Here is a 25,932-nt window from a genome sequence, read left to right as displayed (position 1 = left end):
TGTGGGGCTCACAGTCTTCATCTCCATTTTACAGATGAGGTCACTGAGGCACAGAGAAGTTAAGTGACTTGCCCAAAGTCACACAGTTGACAATTGACGGAGCCAGGATTCAAATCATGATGGCATTTATTAAGCGCTTACTATGTGCAAAGCACTGTTCTAAGCGCTGGGGAGGTTACATGGTGATCAGGTTGTCCCACGGGGCGGGGCTCACAGTCTTAATCCCCATTTTACAGATGAGGTCACTGAGGCCCAGAGAAGTGAAGTGACTTGCCCAAAGTCACACAGCCGACAAGTGGCGGAGCTGGGATTTGAACCCATGACCTCTGACTCCAAAGCCCGTACTCTTTCCACTGAGCCACGCTGCTTTTCTGCTAGAACTGTGTTCTATCTTCTAAGAAAGTGCTTTGCACATAGTACGAGCTTAACAAATGCCATCATTATTATTATTATTATTACGCCATGCTGCTTCCCTGCATCCCTCTCAAAAACGAGACATCTTTCTCATAAGATGTTAACCCACACCCCTACACCACCCAGAATGCTTCTGGCCCTGTCCCCAGTTTCCCTTTCCCAGAATTAAGCCACTAACTTTGACCACCACTACCCGTGTGAGCCCCCGCCTTCGCAGCCTTTGGAAAGTGCCAACTTCCTTGTTTCCCTCCTCTGGCCTCAGATCCTCTCGGATTCCCTACAAGGGTGGAGCTGGAAACTGGGACCAATTGGAGAAGCCTGGAGCAGTGCAGCGGCTGGCTGAGGAGCAAGATCTCCTAGGTGTCCCCAGAGTCCTGCCACCCTGTACCCAGAAACATCATGTTCCCCATCCACCTGCTTCTGCTCCTGGGTAAGTGCTGGGGGATAGTATTCCTGAATTCTGAGCAGGGAGAAGAGCCTTGTAAGGAGAGGGAGGCAGAATTTCTAGTTCTGAGAGGAAGGACAGGGGCGAAATCTCAGCATCCTGCCCCTCTACCCTCTTGATTTCCCCTCCATCCCTCGCGCTCCCTTCCCAGACTCTGGTGCTCATCCCCTTAGCCGATCTTCCTCTTTATCTCTCCAGTGTTCAGCTGTGACCCAGGAGACACACAAGTTCCAGGTAAAGCAAGCGGATTGAGCGACGGGATGCCTGCTTTCTCAAGATCAAGTAGGGGGTCTGGAAGCGGTGGGAAAGCCGGGGAATGTGCAGGCATGACTCCTGGGAGAAGAACCAGGATTGGGAGGGACAACTGAGGGCCCGGAGCAGTGAGAGAGAGAGGAAAGCAGAAGTTGGAAAGAAGAGCAGGGGGGAGCTTGGAAAAAGGGCACCTGGGGGCTGGCTGGTGGAGGGTGGGGTCAGAGCTGGAAGGCTGAGAGAGGGAATAAGTAGGTGGTTTAATATATGGCTTCCTCTTCTCTATTGATCTCAGGGTGGATCGCGGGGCTATTTCATAAGCTTCTAATCCTGAAGCTCTGAACTACAGCTGATTTTCTTTAAAATCAGATATGTATTTAACTGTTTCCCAGTTGTTTTTCCATCCCTCTCTCTAAGGTGACCAGAAACACAGCAATAGGCCAGACCATCACGGTTTGGGGGCTCTTCTACCTCAGGAGCCAAAAGGCCCGGGGTGGGATCTGTTTTAGACTCAGGTGGCGGAAGGAGAACTGCGGCCCTGACAGCTGTATCTTGGGAGGAGACGTTTGGAAGCCCCTTTCTCCTGCTCTTCCTTTTCTTCCTCTTCTCTTTCTCCTTGTTACCACCACGGTCTCTTTCACTGCTGTTGTCATCCCTACTGAACAAGAGAAGCAGCTCAGACTAGTGGGAAGAGACTTAGTCTGGGAATCAGAGGACCTGGGTTCTAATCCTAGCTCTGCCTCATGTCTGCTTCTGTGACCTTGGGAGAGTCCCTGAACTTCTCTTTGCCTCAGTCACCTCATCTGTAAAAAGAGGATTAAGACTGTGAGCCCCAGGTGGGACATGGACTGTGTCCAACCTGATTACCTTGTCTCTCCCCCAGCACTTAGTATAGTTCCCGGCACGTAGTAGACACTTAGCAATATCATTCAAGACAAAAACGTCCATCCTAGAGCTGCGTGTGGGGACTTTTGGAATGCATTTCTGGAACGTCCCAGGATGTGCCAGGCAACAAGGGGACACTGAGCTCTCAATCACTGTCTCCGCCATCTGGGTGAAAGCAAAGATGGCAGCGGCCCCAGACAACCTGGCCTGCCTTGAGCCAGGCCACTGGGGCCATCGCTGCGGCCGCCTGGGTACTGGATCTGAACCAACAGTGGAGCAACTGGGGTTAATTGGTCCTTTCTCCCTTTTTCCCACTCTCCTCTCCTCTGCCTTCCTCCCGTCTTCTTATGTCTTTCCCCCTCCCTTCTCCTCTGCCTTTCCCCCCTCTCCCTTCTTCTGCCTTCCCCCTCCCTTCTCCTCTGCCTTTCCCCTTCCCCTCTCTTCTGCCTCCCCCTCCTCTGCCTTCCCTCTTCCCCTCTCCTCTGTTTTACTCCTTCCTTTCTCCTCTCCCTTCCTTCCTCCCCTCACTTCTGCCTTTTCTGCCTCTATATTTCCCCCCCCCATCCTGCTTTTCTCCTTCCCTTCTCCTCTTCCTTCCTTCCTCCCCCTCCTCTGCCTTTCCCCCACTCTCCCTTCTTCTGCCTTTCCCCCTCCCCTCTCCTCTGCCTCCCCCTCCTCTGTCTTCCCTCTTCCCCCTCCTCTGCCTTCCCTCTTCCCTTCTCCTCTGTTTTTCTCCTTCCCTTCTCCTCTCCCTTCCTTCCTCCCCTCGCTTCTGCCTTTCCGCCTCTGTCTTTCCCCCTCCCCTCTCCTCTGTTTTTCTCCTTCCCTTCTCCTCTTCCTTCCTTCCTCCCCTCTCCTCTGCCTTTCCCCGCCCCTCTCCTGTTTTTCTCCTTCCCTTCTCTCCTTTCCTTCCTCCCCTCTCCTCTGCTTCCCCCTTCCCCTTTCTTCTCTCTCCTCTCCACCTTCCCTCTCTCCCCTCTCCCTTTCCTCCCTCCTATTCCCTTTCTCCCTGCTTCCTTCTTTCTTTCTCTCCCTCTTTCTCTTCCCACTTCCCTTTCTGTCCATCCCCATCTGTCTGTTCCCCAACCCTACCGCTTGAGATCCTTCCCCCGCCTTGCTTAATACCACCAGAAATCTGGTCAATTTACCACAAACCCATCCCAGGAGAATTCCAAGAGTCGGATACTGGACTGCAAATATGGAAATGAGACTGAAGGGCTTCACATTTGGATTCTGAAAGTTACAACAGAGACCACTAAAGGAGTTCTGAGGGTCTTGGGGGTGAAGGAAAATCTGTCTAGAAGGACGATTCAAGAGTTTAGGGCGGGGGCACTATCAGGGTTGCTTGAATGATTGAGCAAAGGGCATTAGGTCCATTGTCCCATGTCTCAATAGCTCTCCCCACCCTACCCTCTGCCACACTCCTGCTCTGGGTTCAAACAGCGCCGGCAGGGCTGGGGAAGGAAGAACGGTCCAGGAGAAGGGGCGCATCCTCACTGTGGGGAGGCCCTTCGAACATCCTCTGGTCCAGGTCTGTCCTGACTTTAATCCGGCCTTGGACTGGTCTCCCGGCTTGTGGACCAGGAATGGGGTCTGACAGGGAGAGTTCTTGGGCTCAAGGGAAAAATGGACTCTGACCCACCGTGAGTTCCTCTTCCAGATTGCGGTATCCCCCACCCCTCAGCTCGGATCGTGGGTGGTTCCGAGTCCCGGCCAGGGGCCTGGCCATGGCAGGTGAGTCTTCATCATGATGAGGGCCACATCTGTGGAGGCAGCCTCATCGCGGACTCCTGGGTCCTCTCTGCAGCTCACTGCGTGGTGGAGTGAGTATCCGGCCTGTATCTTCTCACACAGATCAGCTTGCTCATCTCACACTCTGACTGAGGTTCTGACTAGCCCTCCCCACCCACCCACCAAATCCCCAGGCCCATTCCTGGTCTCCAAACCCAGCCCATAATCACACATTTGCATTCATACGTGCATTCCAAGTGCTTAGTGCGGTGCTTTACACACAGTAAACACTCAATAAATACGACTGAATGAATGAATTCGTACATGACCCAGACCATAAACATCCTAAGTTTGGTCCTTCGGTTCCTGAGACAGGTCTTCCTTGTTTGGGCTTTGGAGTCAGAGGTCATGGGTTCAAATCCCAGCTCCGCCACTCGTCTGCTGTGTGACCTTGGGCAAGTCACTTAACTTCTCTGAGCCTCAGTTACCTCATCTGTAAAATGAGCCCCATGTGGGACAACCCAATCACCTTGTATCCCCCCAGAGCTTAGAACAGTGCTTTGCACATAGTAAGCACTTAACAAATGCCTTATTATTATTATTATTATTATTATTATTATTATTATTATTATTCCATACATCTGCCGGTTTGAGCCCACGTCGATCCATTTTACTTTTTATTTATTGTGGCATTTGTTAAGTGCTTACAATGTGTCAAACACTGTACTAAGTCCTTTAGACTGTAAGCTCCTAGTGGGCAGGGGAGGTGTTTACCCACTGTTAAGTTGTACTTTACCAGGTGCTTTGTATAGTACTCTGCACCCAGTAAATGCTCAATAAATACCATTGATTGATTGATTAAATGCACTACAGATCAGTCAATATGTCGGTCTATCTCCCTGCATTTCCTTTTCTCCCTTAGATCTCAGGCCGGAGTTGAGATCAGCTCATATCCAACTGGAACTAGTCTTTTTATATCCCCGGGGTTTGAGGTGTTTCCTCCCCTCCAGCTCCAGCTTCTCATCATCATCATCATCAATCGTATTTATTGAGCGCTTACTATGTGCAGAGCACTGTACTAAGCGCTTGGGAAGTACAAATTGGCAACAAATAGAGACAGTCCCTACCCAACAGTGGGCTCACAGTCTAAAAGGGGGAGACAGAGAACTAAACCAAACATACTAACAAAATAAAATAAATAGAATAGATATGTACAAGTAAAATAAATAAATAAATCATCATCATCATCATCAATTGTATTTATTGAGCGCTTAGTATGTGCAGAGCACTGTACTAAGCGCTTGGGAAGTACAAATTGGCAACAAATAGAGACAGTCCCTACCCACCAGTGGGCTCACAGTCTAAAAGGGGGAGACAGAGAACAAAACCAAACATACCAACAAAATAAAATAAATAGAATAGATATGTACAAGTAAAATAAATAAATAGAGTAATAAATACGTACAAACATATATACATATCAATAAATATGCTCAATAAATACGATTGTACATATGTATATATGTTTGTACATATTACTCTATTTTACTTGTACATATCTATTCTATTTATTTTATTTTGTTAGTATGTTTGGTTTTGTCTCCCCCTTTTAGATTGTGAGCCCACTGTTGGGTAGGGACTGTCTCTATATTGCCGATTTGTACTTCCCAAGCGCTTAGTACAGTGCTCTGCACACAGTAAGCGCTCAATAAATACGATTGATGATGATGATGATGATACATATGTACAGGTGCTGCCTTTCCACGCAGAAACGTCTACATAAGCAGCCTGGGCCTTCCGCCTCACGAGTTCAATTCAGTTTTCCCCAACCCATATAGACTGTAGACTGTAAGCTCCTTGTTGGCAGGGACCCTGCCAATTTGCCAATTTGTACTTCCCAAGCGCTTAGTACAGTGCTCTGCCCATAGTAAGCGCTCAATAAATACGACTGATGATGATGATGACCCTGTCTACCAATTCTACAGTATTATTCCTTCCCAAGCGCTCAGTCCACTGCTCTGCGTACAGTAAGCACTCAGTAAATACCATCGATCGCTGGAGTCCGTATACACTGAGGCTGGTTTGCCTGGTTCACGAGCTCCCCTCCCTCATCTCTCTCCCCCAGTAATGGGACAATGTCGGAGGCGGAGGGCTGGTCAGCCCACCTGGGCCTGTGGTCTCAGGACACGCGGCGGAGTTATGAGCAGCACCGAGCGGTGGTGACCATCCTGATCCCAGAGAACTATACAAGCGTGGAATTTGGAGAGGATATCGCCCTGCTCCGCCTGGCTACCCCTGCTAACATCACGGACTTTGTCCGGACCGTCTGCCTGCCCCGAGCCACCCATCGCTTCCCCAGTGGGGCCACCTGTTGGGCCACGGGCTGGGGAGACCTTCAGGAGGAGGGTGAGCGGACCCTGGGTGGCGTGGAGTGGTGTGTGTCTCTGAGGGGACGTGCGGTGTCTCCGACGCCGTCCAAACAGCGTGGCCTAATGGATAGAGCCCGGGCTTGGGAGTCAGAGGTCATGGGTTCTAATCCCAGCTCCCCCACATGCCTGTTGTGTGACCTTGGGCAAGTCACTTCGCTTCTCTGAGCCTCAGTTCCCTCATCTGTAAAATGGGGGTGAAGACTGTGAGCCCCCCGTGGGACAACCTGATCACCTTGTATCCTCCCCAGTGCTTAGAACAGTGCTTTGCACATAGTAAGTGCTTAATAAATGCCATTATTATTATTATTATAGTATTCTAGCCGGTTCTTGTCCCAGCTCCACCCCTTGCCTGCTTTTGACCTTGGGCAAGTCACTTAACTTCTCCATGTCTCAGTCACCTCATCTCTTCCTCCCTTCAAGGCCCTGCTGAGAGCTCACCTCCTCCAGGAGGCCTTCCCAGACTGAGCCCCTTCCTTCCTCTCCCCCTCGTCCCCCCTCCATCCCCCCCATCTTACCTCCTTCCCTTCCCCACAGCACCTGTATATATGTATATATGTTTGTACATATTTATTACTCTATTTATTAATTGATTTTATTTGTACATATCTATTCTATTTATTTTATTTTGTTAGTATGTTTGGTTTTGTTCCCTGTCTCCCCCTTTTAGACTGTGAGCCCACTGTTGAGTAGGGACTGTCTCTATATGTTGCCAATTTGTACTTCCCAAGCGCTTAGTACAGTGCTCTGCACATAGTAAGCACTCAATAAATACGATTGATGATGATGATGATGATGATCTGGGGATTAAGAGTGTGAGCCCCACATGGGACATAGACTGTGTCCAACCTGATTAGCTTGGATCTACCCCTAGCACTTAGAACAGTGCCTGGCTAGTACTTAACTAGCCAGTTAAGAAGCTAAGAAGCCAGTTAACTAACTTGTTAAGAAGTGCTTAACAAGTACTTCTTGAAAAAAACAACTCCTCTCTCCTTCCATTCCCCCTTATCCATTGCCATGTCTATGACATACCCCCATAGAGAAGCAGCGTGGCTCAATGGAAAAAGCACGGGCTTTGGAGTCAGAGGTCATGGGTTCAAATCCCAGCTCTGCCACATATCTGCTGTGTGACCTTGGGCAAGTCACTTAACTTCTCTGAGCCTCAGTTACCTCATCTGTAAAACAGGGATTAAGACTGTGAGCCCTACGTGGGACAACTTGATCATCTTGTATCTCCCCAGCGCTTAGAACAGTGCTTTGCACATAGTAAGCGCTTAACAAATGCCATTATTATTATCTTGCCGCCTCTCTGCATCTTTACCTTTCTCCCTCTCTTCTGTCCTTCAGCTTTCTTCGCCTACCCACAGATCCATCTCTCCATCCTTTCCCTTCTCTCTATCGCCATATGTCTTTCTATTATCTCCTCCCAGTTCTTTTTTTCCACCCCTCCTTACTCATCCATCTCTCCATCCTTCTTTGCCTCTCTCCACCCGGCCTCACCTTTCCAGCCCCTTTTCCCCCATTTCTTCTTCCCTCTTCCACCATCACTCTTCATCCATTTCTGCATCTGCCTTTTCTTCTCATCCTCTTCCCATCTCTCCTGGTCTTTGGCCCAGTTCAAGATTTTCACTCTTTCCCAATTTTCCATCTCCTCTGAGCTCTACGTTCTCCAGCCAACCCCTTTTCTCATCCCTATCCAAACCTCCAGCGTTTCTTCCTAATGGTTTTTATTAAGTGTTTACTATGTTTCAGGCACTGCATTAAGCACTGGGGTAGATATAAGTTAATCAGGTTGGACACAGTCCATGTCCCAAGTGGGCTTCGCAGTCTTCATCCCCATTTTACAGGTGAGGTAACTGAGACTCAGAGAAGCAAAGTGACTTGCCCAAGGCTGCACAGCTGACGTGTGGCAGAGTTGGGATTAGAACCCAGGTCCTTCTGACTTCCAAGCTCCATGCTGTATCCACTAGGCCACGGAATTTATGCACATATCTGTAATTTTATTTATTTATATTAATGCCTATCTCTTCCTCCAGACTAGAAGCTTGTTGTGGGCAGAGAATGTGTTGGTTATATTGTACTCTCCCAAGTGCTTAGTACAGTGCTCTGCACCCGGTCAACATTCGCTAAATGTGACTCACTGGCCGACTGACTGACTAGGCCACACCGCTTCTCACCTTGCTGCCTGACTCCTCTCCAAGTCGTCAGAGGTCGTGGGTTCGAATCCTAGCTCTGCCACTTATAATAACGGCGTTTATTAAGCGCTTACTCTGTGCAAAAGCACCTTTCTAAGCACTTGTCAGCTTTGTGACCTTGGGCAAGCCACTTAACTGCTCCGAGCCTCACTTCCCTCACCTGTAAAATGGGGGTGAAGACTGTGAGCCCCACGTGGGACAACCTGATTACCTTGTATCCCCCCCAGCGCTTAGAACAGTGCTTTGCACATAGTAAGCGCTTAACAAATGCCATTATTATTATTATTATTATTATTCCACTTGTTGGCTCCTTCCTTTTCCCAGCTCTTCACCTTCCCCTCCTTTCCCCTCAGACCCACTGCCTCCATCATGGGGGCTTCAGCAGGTGGAGCTACGTCTCCTTGGAGGGACAGCCTGCCAGTGCTTCTACAGCCAGCCAGGGCCCTTCAACCTCACCTTCCAACTACTGCCGGGAATGCTGTGCGCTGGTTACAGAGAAGGTCGGCGGGATACCTGTCAGGTATACCCACCCTGCCTCCTGTGGGCCTTCTTGCCCCCAGGTTCGCCCTTTCCAGGCCCCGTGGCCCCTGGCCCACTGCCCACCCCGCTATCACTCTCCTTCTTCTGTCAACTTACCAAATCCTGACCCCAGGCCCCTGTCCTCCCACCACCCTCTCCCCTCCTAAACACTTAACCCACCGAGCCCCCTTCCTCAGGGAGACTCTGGGGGGCCCCTAGTCTGTGAGGAAGGGGGCCACTGGGTCCAGGCCGGGATCACCAGCTTCGGCTTTGGCTGCGGACGGAGAAACCGACCCGGGGTCTTTACCGCCGTGGCCCGCTACGAAGCTTGGATCCGGGAGAAGACGAGAGCCACCTTCCTCTCCCAGCCCGAGCCCCCGCCATCGGAACCCCCTGAGGAGAAGAACTGCACTCTCGCCCTCCCCGGTAGGCTGGTCCAGGGTGAGGAAGGGATGCTTCGATGTGGGAGGAGGAGAGGCGGAGGCCAAGGGGCCTGGGTTCCGGACGAGGAGGAAACGGAATCTGACCCAGGGGAGGCAGAAACTCTGGGTCCGGTCTAGGGGAAGACAGTCTCCCCCCCAGCCACCGACCCAGCGTCTCGCCTCCCCTCAGTGTGTGGGCAAGCCCCTCATCCCGGCACCTGGCCATGGAGGTCAGAGGTGGTGGTCCCAGGAGCCAGCAAGCCCTGCCACGGAGTTTTGGTGTCAGACAAGTGGGTCCTTGCTCCCGCCAGCTGCTTCCTGGGGTGAGTGGCCGCCACGGGTGGGGGAAACGTTGTGCTCCGGAGTCTCCGCTCAAGGTCATCACCAGGACCCGTCTCACAAGCCCGCAACCTCGGTGTCATCCTCGACTCCGCTCTCTCGTTCACCCCTCACATCCAAGCCGTCACCAAAACCTGCCGGTCTCAGCTCCGCAACATTGCCAACATCCACCCTTTCCTCTCCATCCACACCGCTACCCTGCTCGTTCAAGCTCTCATCCTATCCCGTCTGGACTACTGCATCAGCCTTCTCTCTGATCTCCCATCCTCGTGTCTCTCCCCACTTCAATCCATACTTCATGCTGCTGCCCGGATTGTCTTTGTCCAGAAACGCTCCGGGCATGTTACTCCCCTCCTCAAAAATCTCCAGTGGCTACCAATCAATCTGTGCATCAGGCAGAAACTCCTCACCCTGGGCTTCAAGGCTGTCCATCACCTCGCCCCCTCCTACCTCACCTCCTTCCTGTCCTTCTCCAGCCCAGCCCGCACCCTCCGCTCCTCTGCCGCTAATCTCCTCACCATTAGGCCTCGTTCTCGCCTGTCCCGCCATCGACCCCCGGTCCACGTCATCCCCCGGGCCTGGAATGCCCTCCCTCTGCCCATCCGCCAAACTAGCTCTCTTCCTCCCTTCAAGGCCCTGCTGAGAGCTCACCTCCTCCAGGAGGCCTTCCCACACTGAGCCCCTTCCTTCCTCTCCCCCTCGTCCCCCTCTCCATCCCCCCATCTTACCTCCTTCCCTTCCCCACAGCACCTGTATATATGTATATATGTTTGTACATATTTGTTACTCTATTTATTTATTTATTTATTTTACTTGTACATATCTATTCTATTTATTTTATTTTGTTAGTATGTTTGGTTTTGTTCTCCGTCTCCCCCTTTTAGACTGGGAGCCCACTGTTGGGTAGGGACTGTCTCTATATGTTGCCAACTTGTACTTCCCAAGCACTTAGTACAGTGCTCTGCACACAGTAAGCGCTCAATAAATACGATTGATGACCCAGCCCCTGCCTCCCCTCAGGAGGGCAGGGCCAGAGCAGGGCATCCAGGTGGGATTCTGGGCCTGATCTGAGAGAGGGGTAGGGGGATGCTAGAGCTCAGCCTAGGGGGGAACCGGGGTGTGGGAGAGCCACCTCGTTTGGGGGGAGGCAGGGCCTAATTTGGGAGGCAGCAGACCCGAGGTGTCCTTCTCTGCTCCACAGGTCGGACACGTTGTCCCCCAACATCAGCGGCTGGAGGGTCCTCCTGCCCCCGGGGGTCCGCTCCGTCCCCATCACCCACTTCGTCCCGAATGAGAACTTCACCCAAGATGCCGACTACGATCTGGCCCTGCTGAAGCTAGAGGCCCCAGTGAATCTGAGTGAGGATATCCAGCCTCTATGCCTGCCCCACGCCGATCACTACTTCTTGCCCAGCAGCCGGTGCCGCCTGGCCCCCTGGGGCCGTGGGGGTGAGGAGCCCTTCCCCTCCTCTCCCCAGAGACCACCCCGATCAATCAATCGGTAGAACTGTGGAAAGAGCATGGGCCTGGAAATCAGAGGATATGGGTTCTAATCCCAGCTCCGCCACGGGTCTGCTGTGTGACCAAGTCACTTCACTTCTCTGGGCCTCAGTTCCCTCATCTGTAAAATGGGGATTAAGACTGAGAGCCCAATGTGGGACAGGGACTGCGTCCTAACCGATGAGCTTGTATCTACCCCAGTGCTTAGAACGGTGCTTGGAACACAGTAATAATAATAATAATAATGGCATTTATTAAGCGCTTACTATGTGCAAAGCACTGTTCTAAGCACTGGGGAGGTTACACGGTGATCAAGTTGTCCCACGGGGGGCTCACAGTCATAATCAGCAGCGTGGCTCAGTGGAAAGAGCTCGGGCTTTGGAATCAGAGGTCATGGGTTCAAATCCCGGCTCCGCCACTTGTCAGCTGTGTGACTTTGGGCAAGTCACTTCACTTCTCTGTGCCTCAGTTACCTCATCTGTAAAATGGGGATTAAGACTGTGAGCCCCATGTGGGACAACCTAATTGCCTTGTATCTGCCCCAGTGCTTAGAACAGTGCTTGGCACAGAGTAAGCGCTTAACAAATATCAACATTATCATTATTATTATTATTAATCCCCATTTTACAGATGAGGTAACTGAGGCACAGAGTAAGATATAGCTTTGGGGACTATATCGTTCATTCATTCAATTGTATTTTTTTATTGAGTGCTTACAGTGTGTAGAGCACTGTGCTAAGTGCTTGGGAATGGGATAGTATATCGTATATTACAGTATGGTATAGTACAGTCTGGAGAAGCAGTGTGGTTCAGTGGCAAGAGCCTGGGCTTTGGAGTCAGAGGTCAGGCGTTCAAATCCCGACTCCACCGCTTGTCAGCTGTGTGACCTTGGGCAAGTCACTTCACTTCTCTGGGCCTCAGTTCCATCTGTAAAACGGGGATGAAGACTGTGAGCCCCGTGGGGGGGCCACCTGATCACCTTGTAACCCCCCAGTGCTTAGAACAGTGCTTGGCACATAGTAAGCACTTAATAAATGCCATTATTATTATTAAGTGACTTGCCCAAAGTCACACAGCTGACAAGTGGCAGAGCCGGGATTTGAACCCATGACCTCTGACTCCAGAGCCTGGGCTCTTTCCACTGAGCCACGCTGCTTCTCTAAGTGCTTAACAGTAAGCGCTTAACAAATACCACAATTGTTATTGCATGCAGAACACCCTACTAAGTGCTTGGGGGAATACAACAGAATTAGTGGACACCTTCCCTGCCCATAATGAGCTTAGGGTCCAGAGGGGGAGACAGACATCAATGTAAACAAATGAATAATTTATAATATATAATTTAAAGATATGTACACCAGTGCTGCGGGGTTGGGAGTGAGGCAAATAGCAAATGACCAAGAGTCAAGGCTCCAAATGCCTCACTTCCATCTTCTACTTTACTGCTGCTGCCGCCCACCCCAGTCAGTAAGTCAATCATATTTATTGAGTGCTTATTGGTGAGCAGAGCACTGTACTAAGCACTTGGGAGAGTACAATATAACAATAAACAGAGCCATTCCCCATCCACAACAAGATTGCAGTCTAAATTTGTTCTGTTGTCTATCTCCCCCTTCTAGACTGTGAGCCCACTGTTGGGTAGGGACCGTCTCTATATGTTGCCAATTTGAACTTCCCAAGTGCCTAGTACAGTGCTCTGCACGCAGTAAGCGCTCAATAAACACGATTAAAAAATAGAGGGGGAGACAGACATTGCTATAAATAAATAAATTACAAAAGCCATGGGGCTGGGAGAGGGGATGAATAAAGTGAGCAAGTCAGGACGGCTTAACCTCCTGGAAAATAGGAAAATAGGGCTTAGTCAGGAAAGACCTCTTGGAGGAGTTGTGCCTTTAATAATATTAATAATAATGCTGGTATTTGTTAAGCACTTAAAAAGTGCTAAGCACTGTTCTAAGCGCTGGGGGAGATACAAGTTCATCACGTTGTCCCACGTGGGGCTCACAGTTTTTACCCCCATTTTCCAGATGAGGTCACTGAGGCCCAGAGAAGTGAAGTGACTTGCCCAAAGTCACACAGCTGACAAGTGGCAGAGCCGGGATTAGAACCCACGCCCTCTGACTCCCAAGCCCGGGCTCTTTCTACTAAGCCATGCTGCTTTAGTAAGACTTTGAATGGGGGGAGAGAAATCGTCTGTCCTAGAGCCAGATGGGCCTGGTGGAGAATGTCCCGCACCAGACCCTCTCTTTCATTCATTCATTCATTCATTCATTCAATTGTATTTATTGAGCGCTTACTGTGTGCAGAGCGCTTTACTAAGCGCTTGGGAAGTCCAAGTTGGCAACATATAGAGATGGTCCCTACCCAACAGCGGGCTCACAGTCTAGAAGGGGGAGACAGAGAACAAAACAAAACATATTAACAGAATAAAATAGAATAAATATGTACAAGTAAAATAAATAGAGTAACAAATATGTACAAACATATACACATGCATACAGGTGCTGTGGGGAAGGGAAGGAGGTAAGGTGGGGGGGATGGAGAGGGGGAGGAGGGGGAGAGGAAGGAGGGGGCTCAGTCTGGGAAGGCCTCCTGGAGGAGGTGAGCTCTCAGTAGGGCTCTCAGGTTGTATGTTCTACAACCATATATACAGGTGCAGCGGGGAGGGGAAGGAGGAGAGGGCAAAGGGGGCTCCGCCTCGGGAAGGCCTCCTGGAGGAGGTGAGCTCTCAGTAGGGCTCTCAGTTTGTATGTTCTACAAACATATATACAGGCGCAGCGGGGAGGGGAAGGAGGAGAGGACAAAGGGGGCTCGGGAAGGCCTCCGGGAGGAGGTGAGCTCTCAGTAGGGCTCTCAGGTTGTATGTTCTACAAACATATGTACAGGCGCAGCAGGGAGGGGAAGGAGGAGAGGGCAAAGGGGGCTCCGCCTCGGGAAGGCCTCCTGGAGGAGGTGAGCTCTCAGTAGGGCTCTAAGGTTGTATGTTCTACAAACATATGTACAGGCGCAGCGGGGAGGGGAAGGAGGAGAGGGCAAAAGGGGCTCGGGAAGGCTCTCAGTAGGGCTCTCAGTCCGTATGTCCTACAAACATCTATACAGGTGCAGCGGGGAGGGGAAGGAGGAGAGGACAAAGGGGGCTCAGGAAGGCCTCCTGGAGGAGGTGAGCTCTCAGTAGGGCTCTCAGTTTGTATGTTCTACAAACATATATACAGGTGCAGCGGGGAGGGGAAGGAGGAGAAGGCAAAGGGGGCTCGGGAAGGCCTCCTGGAGGAGGTGAGCTGTGTTTCTGTGTGTCCTCTTTAGGGTCACCCGTGGGCCCCCACTCTGTGCTGGAGGCCGAGCTGCTGAGCAGATGGTGGTGTCATTGCCTTCACGGCCAGCAGGTGGAGACGGCGGCCCCCGGCCTCCTGTGCCCGCTCTACCGGGAGGACTCCCACGGATGCTGGGTGAGACCCCCCAGGGGGGCTGGGGGGGACGCCCAAACCAATCAACCAACCAATCAATCAATCAATCAATCGTATTGATTGAGCGCTGACTGTGTGCAGAGCACTGGGCTAAGCGCTTGGGAACTACAAGTTGGCAACATCTAGAGACAGTCCCTACCCAACAGTGGGCTCACAGTCTAGAAGATAATAATAATAATGGTAGTATTTGTTAATAATAATAATAATAATAATAATAATAAGATGGCATTTGTTAAGCCCACTGTTGGGTAGGGACTGTCTCTATATGTTGCCAATTTGTACTTCCCAAGCGCTTAGTACAGTGCTCTGCACATAGTAAGCACTCAATAAATACAAAATTGATGATTTGTTAAGCGCTTACTATGTGCAAAGCACCGTTCTAAGCGCTGGGGGCGGATACAAGGTGATCACATTGTCCCACGTGGGGCTCACAGTCTTAATCCCCATTTTACAGATGAGGGAACTGAGGCTCAGAGAAGTGAAGTGACTTGCCCAAAGTCACACAGCTGACAATTGGCAGAGCCAGGATTTGAACACATGACCTCTGACTCCAAAGCCCGTACTCTTTCCGCTGAGCCACGCTGCTTCTCTAAGCGCTTACTATGTGCCAAGCACCAAAGCCTGGCCGCAGGAAGAATCGTTCTCATCATTCAGGGACCCGAAGCCTGGCCGCGATAAGAATCGTTCTAATAATTCAGTCGAATGATCAAGAATAATAATAAATCATAATTACATAGCCAATGATCATTATATCAATAATGATTATCATTGTAATTAATAATCGTCGCATAATATTCTATAGTATTCTATATTTTATAATACGTGATTGATAATGATTAATCCTTGGAATATATATCATAGATTATTTTTTGAGCGCTGGCTGTGTGCAGAGCACTGTACTGAGCACTTGGGAAGCCCAAGTTGGCAACATCTAGAGACGGTCCCTACCCAACAGCGGGCTCACACTCTAGAAGGGGGAGACGGACGACAAAACAAAACAAGTAGACAGGCGTCAATACCAACAAAATAGATACCCAACAGCGGGCTCACAGTCTAGAAGGGGGAGACAGACGACAAAACAAAACATATTAACAAAATAAAATAAATAGAATACATATGTGCAAATAAAATAGAGTAATAAATCCATACAAACATACATACATATATACAGGTGCTGTGGGGAGGGGAAGGAGGTAAGGCGGGGGGATATGGGGAGGGGGAGGAGGGGGCTCAGTTTGGGAGCGGAGGGTGCGGGCTGGGCTGGAGAAGGAGAGAAGGGAGGTGAGGGAGGAGGGGCGACGTAATGGACAGCCTTGAAGCCGAGGCTTCAATAGGTAGCCCCCATATCGTTTCTAGACTGTGAACCCACTGTTGGGTAGGGACTGTCTCTGTATGTTGCCAACTTGGACTTCCCAAGCGCTTAGTACAGTGCTCTGCACACAGTAAGCGCTCAATAAATACGATTGATTGATTGATTGATTGACCGTCTCTATATGTTGCCAACTTGTACTTCCCAAGCGCTTAGTACAGTGCTCTGCACACAGTAAGCGCTCAATAAATACGATTGATTGATTGACCGTCTCTATATGTTGCCAACTTGTACTTCCCAAGCGCTGAGTACAGTGCTCTGCACACAGTAAGCGCTCAATAAATACGATTGATTGATTGACCGGCTCTATATGTTGCCAACTTGTACTTCCCAAGTGCTGAGTACAGTGCTCTGCACACAGTAAGCGCTCACTAAATACGATTGATTGATTGATTGATAAGAAAATGTATAATCTTACCGGACACTTCCATGCTCACCCGGGGATCGGCCATGGAGATGGTTCCTGTGGGGGCCTGGCCGTTCCCCGGGCCCCGCCAGTCCCGACTCTTCGACCTGCCAACAGCCGAGAACTGGCCAGCCGCCGGGTTGGGTCGGGTCTGGTGTGAGACCCGACTGTGAGCCCACTGTTGGGTAGGGACTGTCTCTATATGTTGCCAACTTGGACTTCCCAAGCGCTTAGTCCAGTGCTCTGCACACAGTAAGCGCTCAATAAATACGATTGATTGATTGACTGATTGGTGGGGGTGAGCTAGTGCCTGGGTGTGAAGGGTGAGGTGGAAGAGTCAGAAGGCCATGGATTTTAAGCCCGGCTCTGCCACTTGTCTGCTGTGTGACCTTGGGCGAGTCGCTTTACTTCTCTGTCCCTCCGACCCCTCAGCTGTAAAATGGGGACTAAGACTGCGAGCTCCGTGTGGGACAGGGACTGTGTCTAACCCAATTATCGTGTATCTACCCCAGTGCTTAGAAGAGTGCCTGGCACATAGTAAGGGCTTCACAAATACCATAATTATTGTTATTATTGTGTTGCCAATTTGTACTTCCCAAGCGCTTAGTACAGTGCTCTGCACATAGTAAGCGCTCAATAAATACGATTGATTGATTGATTGATTGATTATTATCCCCCGGGCCTGGAATGCCCTCCCTCTGCCCATCCGCCAAGCTAGCTCTCTTCCTCCCTTCAAGGCCCTACTGAGAGCTCACCTCCTCCAGGAGGCCTTCCCAGACCCCCTCGTCCCCCTCTCCATCCCCCCCATCTTACCTCCTTCCCTTCCCCACAGCACCTCTATATATGTGTATATGTTTGTACGTATTTATTACTCTATTACTCTAAGAGAAGCAGCGTGGCTCAGCGGAAAGAGCCCAGGCTTTGGAGTCAGAGGTCGTGGGTTCAAATCCCGGCTCCACCACTTGTCAGCTGTGTGACTTGGGGCAAGTCACTTAACTTCTCTGGGCCTCAGTTCCTTCATCTGTAAAACGGGGACGAAAACTGTGAGCCCCACGTGGGACAACCTGATTACCTTGTATCTACCCCAGCGCTTAGAACAGTGCTTTGCACATAGTAAGCGCTTAACAAATACCAACATTATTATTATTTATTTTACTTGTACAGATCTATTCTATTGATTTTATTTTGTTAGTATGTTTGGTTTTGTTCTCCGTCTCCCCCTTTTAGACTGCGAGCCCGCTGTTGGGTAGGGACTGTCTCTAGATGTTGCCGACTTGGACTTCCCAAGCGCTTAGTCCGGTGCTCTGCACACAGTAAGCGCTCAATAAATACGATTGATTGATGGATTATTATTGGTGTTGGGTTGCCGAAGAGAGCAGAATTCCAGGGGCATTTTTGCCTCCCTCAAGTCTTTTCCTTTTTCCTAGAACGCTTCCCGCTGGAGCCTGCTGTGTCGAGAGGCTGGGACGTGGTTCTTCGCAGGAGCGGGCAGGGCTCCTGAAGGTTGTGCCCGGCCCAAGGTCTTCTCCGCACTCCAGTCCCACGGGGTCTGGATCACCCGCGTAACCCACGGGGCCTACCTGGAGGACCAGCTGTCCTGGGACTGGAATCTCAAAGAGGAAGAGATGACGAATCAGACCTGCCCTCACTCCACCGCCCAGTGGGGTGAGTGACCCCAATCAGTTCATTCATTCAGTCGTATTTATTGAGCGCTTACTGTGTGCAGAGCACTGGACTAAGCGCTTGGCAAGCCCAGGTTGGCAACATCTAGAGACGGTCCCTACCCAACCACCGCCCAGGGGGGTGAGTGACCCCGATCAGTTCATTCATTCATTCATTCATTCAATCGTATTTATTGAGCCCTTACTGTGTGCAGAGCACTGGACTAAGCGCTTGGGAAGTCCAAGTTGGCAACGTCTAGAGACGGTCCCTACCCAACGGTGGGCTCACAGTCTAGAAGGTGAGCCCCACGTGGGACAGCCTGATTAGCAGCGTGGCTCAGTGGAAAGAGCCGGGACTTTGGAGTCAGAGGTCGTGGGTTCAAATCCCAGCTCTGCCAATTGTCAGCTGTGTGACTTTTTGGGCAAGTCACTTCGCTTCTCTGGGCCTCGGTTCCCTCATCTGTAAAATGGGGATGAAGACTGTGAGCCCCCCGTGGGGCAACCTGATCACCTTGTAACCTCCCTAGCGCTTAGAACAGTCAGTCAATCAATCAATCAATCGTATTTATTGAGCGCTTACTGTGTGCAGAGCACTGGACTAAGCGCTTGGGAAGTACAAGTTGGCAACATATAGAGACAGTCCCTACTGCTTGGCACATAGTAAGCGCTTAATAAATGCCATTATTATAGAGAAGCAGCATGGCTCAGTGGAAAGAGCACGGGCTTTGGAGTCAGAGGTCATGGGTTCAAATGCCGGCGCCGCCAATTGTCAGCTGTGTGACTTTAGGCAAGTCACTTTACTTCTCTGTGCCTTGGTTCCCTCATCTGTAAAATGGGGATTAAGACTGTGAGCCCCCTGAGGGACAACCTGATCACCTTGTAACCTCCCCAGTGCTTAGGACAGTGCTTTGCACATAATAAGCGCTTAATAGATGCCATCATTATGATTATTAATGTATGTCTCCCCCTCTTGACCTAAGCTCGTTGTGGGCAGAGAATATGTCTATTTATTATTCTATAGTACTCATTCAGTCATTTATTGAGTGCTTACTGTGTGCAGAGCAATAGTACTCTCAATACATATGTTTGAATGAATGAATGAAATGGGGCCCCCAGGGGCCAGGAAAAGATTCCCAATTCAGCTGGCCTGGATCTGGGCAGTTGAGCCGGTTGAAGCAGTGAATTCCAGTTTTGGTCACGAGAGGAGTCTAGTGATCCAGGCCAGCACTGGGGGAGGAGAAGAAAGATGACTTGAAGAGAACTGGGGTAAAAAGGCTGACTCTTCTCCACTCTGGAGACCAGTTGGCTGTGGGGTGGCCCAGGGGAGAGCTTGGGGATGTATATGTTGCCAATTTGTGCTTCCCAAGCGCTTAGTACGGTGCTCTGCACATAGTAAGTGCTCAATAAATACGATTGATGATGATGATGATGATAAGGCCCGAGCCCCTTCCTGCCTCTCCCCCTCTTCCCCCTCTCCATCCCCCCCATCTTACCTCCTTCCCTTCCCCACAGCACCTGTATATATGTATATATGTTTGTACGTAGCAGCGTAGCTCAGTGGAAAGAGCCTGGGCTTTGGAGTCAGAGGTCATGGGTTCAAATCCTGGCTCCCCCACTTGTCAGCTGTGTGACTTTGGGCAAGTCACTTCACTTCTCTGCGCCTCAGTTACCTCATCTGTAAAATGAGGATTAAGACTGTGAGCCCCCCGTGGGCCAACCTGATCACCTTGTAACCTCCCCAGTGCTTAGAACAGTGCTTTGCACATAGTAAGCACTTAATAAATGTTATTATTATTATTATATTTATTACTCTATTTATTTATTTTACTTGTACAGATCTATTCTATTTATTTTATTTTGTTAGTATGTTTGGTTTTGTTCTCTGTCTCCCCCTTTTAGACTGTGAGCCCACTGTTGGGTAGGGACTGTCTCTATATGTTGTCAGCTTGGACTTCCCAAGCACTTAGTACAGTGCTCTGCACACAGTAAGCGCTCAATAAATACGATTGATTGATTGATTGATTAAGGCCCAGCTCCAGTCCAGGCTCGCACTTTGGACCGGGGCAGTCCCAGGGCTGACCAGAGGTTTTGGCCCGCTCAAGACCCATCCATTCTCCTCAGGCCATCTCCTTCCCTCTACAGGAAAGGGAGACGTGTCATATCCCTGCTCGATTTTAAGTTGGGGGATAAGGGGGGGATATTCTCTGTGGCTTGGGCCAACCCAGATCAACCAATCAATCAATGTCGTATTTATTGAGCGCTTACTGTGTACAGAGCACTGTACTAAGCGCTTGGGAAGTCCAAGTTGGCAACAAATAGAGACGGTCCCTACCCAACAGTGGGCTCGCAGTCTAGAAGGGGGAGACAGAGAACGAAACCAAACATATTAACAAAATAAAATAAATAGAATAGATATGTACAAGTAAAATAAATAAATAAATAGGGGGACGTATCATATCCCTGCTCGATTTTAAGTTGGGGGTTAAGGGGGGGATATTCTCAGTGGCTTGGGCCAACCCAGATCAATCAATCATCAATTGTATTTATTGAGTGCTTACTGTATGCAAGAGCACTGTACTAAGTGCTTGGGAAGTCCAAGTTGGCAACATATAGAGATGGTCCTTACCCAACAGTGGGCTCACAGTCTAGGAGGGGGAAACAGAGAACAAAACAAAACATATTAACAAAATAAAATAAATAGAATAGATATGTACAAGTAAAATAAATAGAGTAATAAATACGTACAAACATATATATATATATATATATGTTTGTACGTATTTATTACTCTATTCATATATATGTATATATACAGGTGCTGTGGGGAAGGGAAGGAGGTAAGGCGGGGGGGATGGAGATGGGGAGGAGATGTGGGTGAGTGGGTGGCTCCACCCGGGGAGTGGGATTCAATCGCCCAATCAATGGTATTTATTGAACGCTTACTATGTGCAGAGCACTGTACTAAGCACTTGGGAGAGTAGGGTACAACAGAGTTGGCAGCAGTGTGACTTAGTGGAAAGAGCCCGGGCCTGAGAGTGAGAAGACTTGGGTTCTAATCCCAGCTCTGCCACTTGTCTGCTGCGTGACCTTGAGCAAGTCATTCTGTGGCTCAGGGGAAAGAGCATGGGCTTTGGAGTCAGAGGTCATGGGTTCGAATCCCAGCTCTGCCACTTGTCAGCTGTGTGACTTTGGGCAAGTCACTTCACTTCTCTGGGCCTCAGTTACCTCATCTGGAAAATGGGGATTAAGACGGTGAGCCGGCCCGTGGGACAACCTGATTACCTTGTATCCCCTCTAGCACTTAGAACAGTGCTTGGCACATAGTAAGCGCTTAATAAATGCTATCATTATTATTATTTCACTTCTCTGTGCCTCAGTTACCTCACTTCTAAAATGGGGATTAAGAGTGTGAGCCCAATGTGAGACATGGACTGTGTCCAACCAGATTTTCTTGTATCTACGCCAGCGCATAACAGTGCCCGGCACACTGTAAGCGCTTAACAAAGACCATAAAACAATGTTTCCGGCTAATTAGGAACTTTTAGTCTTTTAGACTGTGAGCCCACTGTTGGGTAGGGACCGTCTCTATATGTTGCCAACTTGTACTTCCCAAGCGCTTAGTACAGTGCTGTGCACACAGTAAGGGCTCAATAAATACGATTGATTGATTGATCAACTTACAGTCTAGAAGGGGAGAAAGATAGTCAAATAAATTAGGGCTATGTACACAGGTGCGGTGGAGCTGAAGGTGGGGTGAGTATTTTTTCTTAAAGGGGACGGATCCACTCGTCCATGTTCGGCTCTGCAACGGTGAAAACTTAGTGGACTTTCCTTCCTCACAGCCTGCGGGCTACGCCCAGGGCCGGAGGGAGCCAAGGGACCGTGGCCGTGGATAGCCGAAGTACACGTTGCTGGGGGTCAGCTCTGCGGTGGGACCCTGGTGGCCCCCGGCTGGGTTCTGGCGGCCGCTCACTGTGGGCTCAGGTGAGTCCTCTCTTGGCAAAAATGAAATGGGTGTGTTCGGTGGAAGGGACAGGGTTGGGCAGAACGGGGAGGGCAGCCTCTCCTAACTCTAGTTTGACCTCCTGCCTCAGAGAGGATTACTAGAGAGCGGGAAGGTTGGCATGGAATAAATCGCAAAGCACAAGATAGGGGTTTCCCTCCCTGGGGGTGGAAGACCACTCCCTATCTCGGGAGTCAGAAGGACCCGAGTTCTAATCCCGGCTCCACCGCACGTCTGCTGCGTGACCTTGGGACTTCTCTGGACCTCAGTTATCACATCTGTAAAATGGGGGTGAAGACCGTGAGCCCCATGTGGGACGGGGACTGCGTCCAACCCGATTAACTTTTATCTACCCCAGTGCTAAGACGAGTGCTTGGCGCCTAGCTTAACAAGTACTATAATTATTATTATAACCACAGGAAAAAGGCATCATGAAAAAAGATATATGCGTTTATTTGTTGGAAAGTTGTTTCTATCTAGTCTCTCACTTGTAGCCCTGGTGTATTCATGAGTTTATCCCAACTGTCGGAGATAGTGATGGCGTGTTTCTCTTCCTATTTCCCAAATATCTCTCACGGTAATAGACCCTCTCGGTAATAGCCCAGTAAATGCTGTTGAAACTGAAGGAATAGACCAAGGGCACCAGGAGGAAATTCTAAAGGGAGTGAATGAGCCAAAGTGGATGATGGGAGAAGATTTGGTTGGAAAGGGAGGGACAAGTAAAGAAGCAGTGTGGTCCAGTGGGTAGACCACAGAAGCGGGAGTCAGAAAGACCTGGGTTCTAATCCCGACTTGGCCGCTTGTCCGTTGTGTGACTTTAGGCGAGTCACTTAACGTCTCTGAGCCTCAGTTACTTCATCTGTAAAATGGGGATTAAGACTGTGAGCCCCACCTGGGACAAGGACTATGTCCAACCTGATTAGCTTGTATCTATCCCAGCACTTAGTTCTGGCCTGGCACGTAGTAAGCGCTTAACAAATACATTAAAAAAAAAAAAGCGGAGGGTGGACAGTTCTAGGAGGTGAACTTTTTGTTTCGGCTTATTTCCGCAGACAAGGCTCCGGGGCATCTCTCCACGTGTTCCTGGGCAGGACTGGGGCAACCCCGCCTTCACTGGGCCACGAGATATCCCGGAAAGTCACCAGGGTCCACCTGCCCACTGGATCATCTTCCCAGCCCTCCTTCGCCCTCCTGGAGTTGGGGGGCCCGGTGGAGCCATCCCCCTCTGCCCTCCCTGTGTGTCTCCACTCTGGGACCATCCCCGCAGGAGCCAGATGCCGAGTGTTGGGGTGGAAGGACCCAAGAGACCGAGGTGAGCGAGGCTCCCATGCCGACGAAAGGAGCCGGAAGCCCGTGGTCAGGGTGGTTGGCAGGGTGAGGAGAGGGGGTGACGAATGAAGGTGGGGGGGACGGTGCAGGCTCGGCTCAGATCTTACTTCCCCAGCCCCGTTGGCCGTTCCCGTCTCCATTCTGCCTTCGAGATTCTGTCCCTGCCTCCAGCGGGGGATGCAGCCCGGCGGACTCGTCTGTGTCCTGTACTTGGAGGGACAGGAGAAGTTGGAGGTATGGGGGCATCAGGGCCCTGGGTGGGTGGCCAAAGGGATCTGGGGGGGACAGAGCTGGGACTTGAGAGGCTGGATTCCCGAATGCCCGGAGGGCCGGGTGAGGGCTGGAGGAGGTAGGAGGCTGGAGTCCCAGCCTGCCTCGGTTCTCTCCCCCAGATCGACTCAGCTCCATCTCTCATATGCTTGGACAAGGGGGGCACCTGGACCCTCCTCGGAGTGGCCGTGAGGGGCAGCCAGAGGCACTTCGCCCTAGTTGGGACCCAGGCCGCTTGGATCTCCCAGACTGTGGGGGGAGTCACCTTCGTGGGACAGCCTCTCTCACCCCCTGGCCTCCCGGGAAGCAGTGACCTTTGTCTCCCAGACACGAATGGAGCAGCCAACCCTACCGCTCCGGCAACTCTCCTCCTCCTCCTGCTTCATCTGCTTCAAAACTGAGAGGTTCTGGGAGAGAGCCCGAGGCTCGTGGGAGGAAGAGAGGCAGCAGTTGCCTGGGCTCTGAGGACCAGGCATCCAGGGGCTGAGGGGGCAGGAAGGTTTGTATTCCCCTCTCTCGTCCCTTCCCCCTCCATTTTCCCATCTGACGTAGCTGGAATGCGCCCCGTCTGGATCCCCAGGCCGGAACCTCGAAAGCCACCCCTCCCTCCCGGGTGACTGCATCGCCTGGGGCCCCCGCTAATTGGACCCTGGTTCTGGCTGCTATTTCAGGCCCAGGAATTCCGAGGGGACGTGGGCGCTGGGACAATAAACAACATGGTTGACATCGCTGGGGGCTGGTTCATGGCCGAGAATGCGGCTGGCTCCGGGGAAGGGGGTGTCGGCGGCCGCGAGACGAGGCCGGCTCTGGGGAGAACCCAGTAAAACCACAGAGACTGGGCTGGGGAGGCCGAGGAAACCACCGGGAAAACAAATACGGACGGCTCCGGGAGAGGTGGAGTTTTCTGGGAAGGCTTGCCGCCCAGATCCCGAGTCAGCAAAAGGGGTTGGTGGCTCGCTGAGTCAGAGGCAGAGTGTGCGCGGAGAAATTCATGTCTGATAACGTGGCATCTGCTGCTCATTCCTGACACCAGCTGCTCACCATGGCTGATGTCAGCTGGACGTTTGTCATCGGCGGGAAACAGCTCCCAGGCATCCTCGGCCTCTGCGGACCCAGCCGTCCCAGCCTCCCCTAAACCAGGGTCACGCATCCCCCAACGTGAATCAGACCCAGATCCGGCCTCCCCTCCCTGCAATCAACTCCGGCTCTCCTCATCTCCCCACAAATTGGGCCAGGCATCCTTGCAATTCCAAGTATCAGTTGTTATTTGTTCCAGGAGTGTGTCACTTATTTTTTTTTTAAATGGTGTTTCTTAAGCGCTTACTGTGTTCCAGGCACTGTTCTAAGTACTGGCGTAATAATAATTTTGGTATTTGTTAAGCGCGTACGATGTACAAAGCACTGTTCTAACCGCTGGGGAGGATACAAGGTGATCGGGTTGTCCCACGTGGGGCTCACGATCTTAATCCCCATTTTACAGATGAGGGCCCAGAGAAGTGAAGTGACTTGCCCAAAGTCACACAGCTGACAAGTGGCGGAGCCGGGATTTGAACCCATGACCTCTCCCTCCCAAGCCCGTGCTCTTTCCACTGAGCCACGCTGCTTCTCGGTAGACAGAGAAGATAGATACGAGGTAATCAAGTGGGACACAGTCCCTGTCCCAGGTGGGGCTCACAGTTTTCATCCCCATTTTACAGATGAGGCCCAGAGAAATGAAGTGATTTGCCCAAGGTCACACAGCAGACAAGTGGCAGAGCCGGGATTCAAACTCATGACCTTCCAACTCCCAGGCCCGTGCTCTGTCCACTAGTTCGTGCTACTTCGTGCTGACTGTGAGCCCCACGTGGGACAACTTGTATCCCCCCAGCGCTTAGAACAGTGCTTCACACATAGTAAGCGCTTAACAAATACCATCATTATTATTATTATTATTATTCTCAATGACCTCTCCTTGAGCAGAGGCTTCAGGAAGCTTGAATTTCCAAGAAGCAAATTTCTTGCTTTCCTCCAGTCAGACCGCCTTCCCCAAATCCAACTCAAGCAAGTGTCCTTGCCTCTTCTCTTCCCAGTCTCCTTCATGGTTCAGGGCGTTCCAGGAATTCCACTTCTTCTTGCCCTAAAATCTAGTGGGATCTTGTCACCTCGGTTCCACTGACAAAGAACTCCTAGACCTTTCCCAGGGATAAACACAAGGCCTACATTCCACAGAAGAGGAAGTGAGCTAAAATTAACCACCAGGAAATAAAAAAGAACTTCTGGACGGTTAGAGTAATTAGACATCGGGATAGGCTGACCAAAGGGAAGT

The 25,932-nt window shown here is 50.7% G+C and overlaps 1 protein-coding gene across 1 annotated transcript; it reads left to right on the top strand.

Moving 5' to 3' along the window:
- Window positions 1–813: 813 nt before the first annotated feature.
- Window positions 814–24,680, top strand: PRSS36 (serine protease 36). Its single transcript, XM_038763386.1, has 14 exons — window positions 814–844; window positions 1,058–1,093; window positions 3,654–3,816; window positions 5,850–6,130; window positions 8,699–8,865; window positions 9,062–9,290; window positions 9,477–9,609; window positions 10,827–11,074; window positions 14,429–14,571; window positions 17,792–18,029; window positions 21,868–22,009; window positions 23,081–23,340; window positions 23,473–23,591; window positions 23,750–24,680. The coding sequence occupies exons 1-14, from the start codon at window positions 814–816 to the stop codon at window positions 24,026–24,028; spliced, it is 2,469 nt and encodes an 822-aa protein (XP_038619314.1). The 3' UTR covers window positions 24,029–24,680.
- Window positions 24,681–25,932: the final 1,252 nt, after the last annotated feature.

This window comes from Tachyglossus aculeatus, chromosome 21, assembly GCF_015852505.1.
Source record: "Tachyglossus aculeatus isolate mTacAcu1 chromosome 21, mTacAcu1.pri, whole genome shotgun sequence".
Taxonomy (NCBI): domain Eukaryota; kingdom Metazoa; phylum Chordata; class Mammalia; order Monotremata; family Tachyglossidae; genus Tachyglossus; species Tachyglossus aculeatus.
This window is presented reverse-complemented; position numbering and strand designations above follow the sequence as displayed.

Bases quoted from the DNA above. Each gene is read 5' to 3' on its own strand.
- PRSS36 (XM_038763386.1), top strand. From the start codon at position 814: ATGTTCCCCATCCACCTGCTTCTGCTCCTGG. The intron at 3,817-5,849 runs GTGAGTATCCGG...TCTCTCCCCCAG, and splicing joins GCAGCTCACTGCGTGGTGGA to TAATGGGACAATGTCGGAGG. The intron at 8,866-9,061 runs GTATACCCACCC...CCCCTTCCTCAG, and splicing joins GTCGGCGGGATACCTGTCAG to GGAGACTCTGGGGGGCCCCT.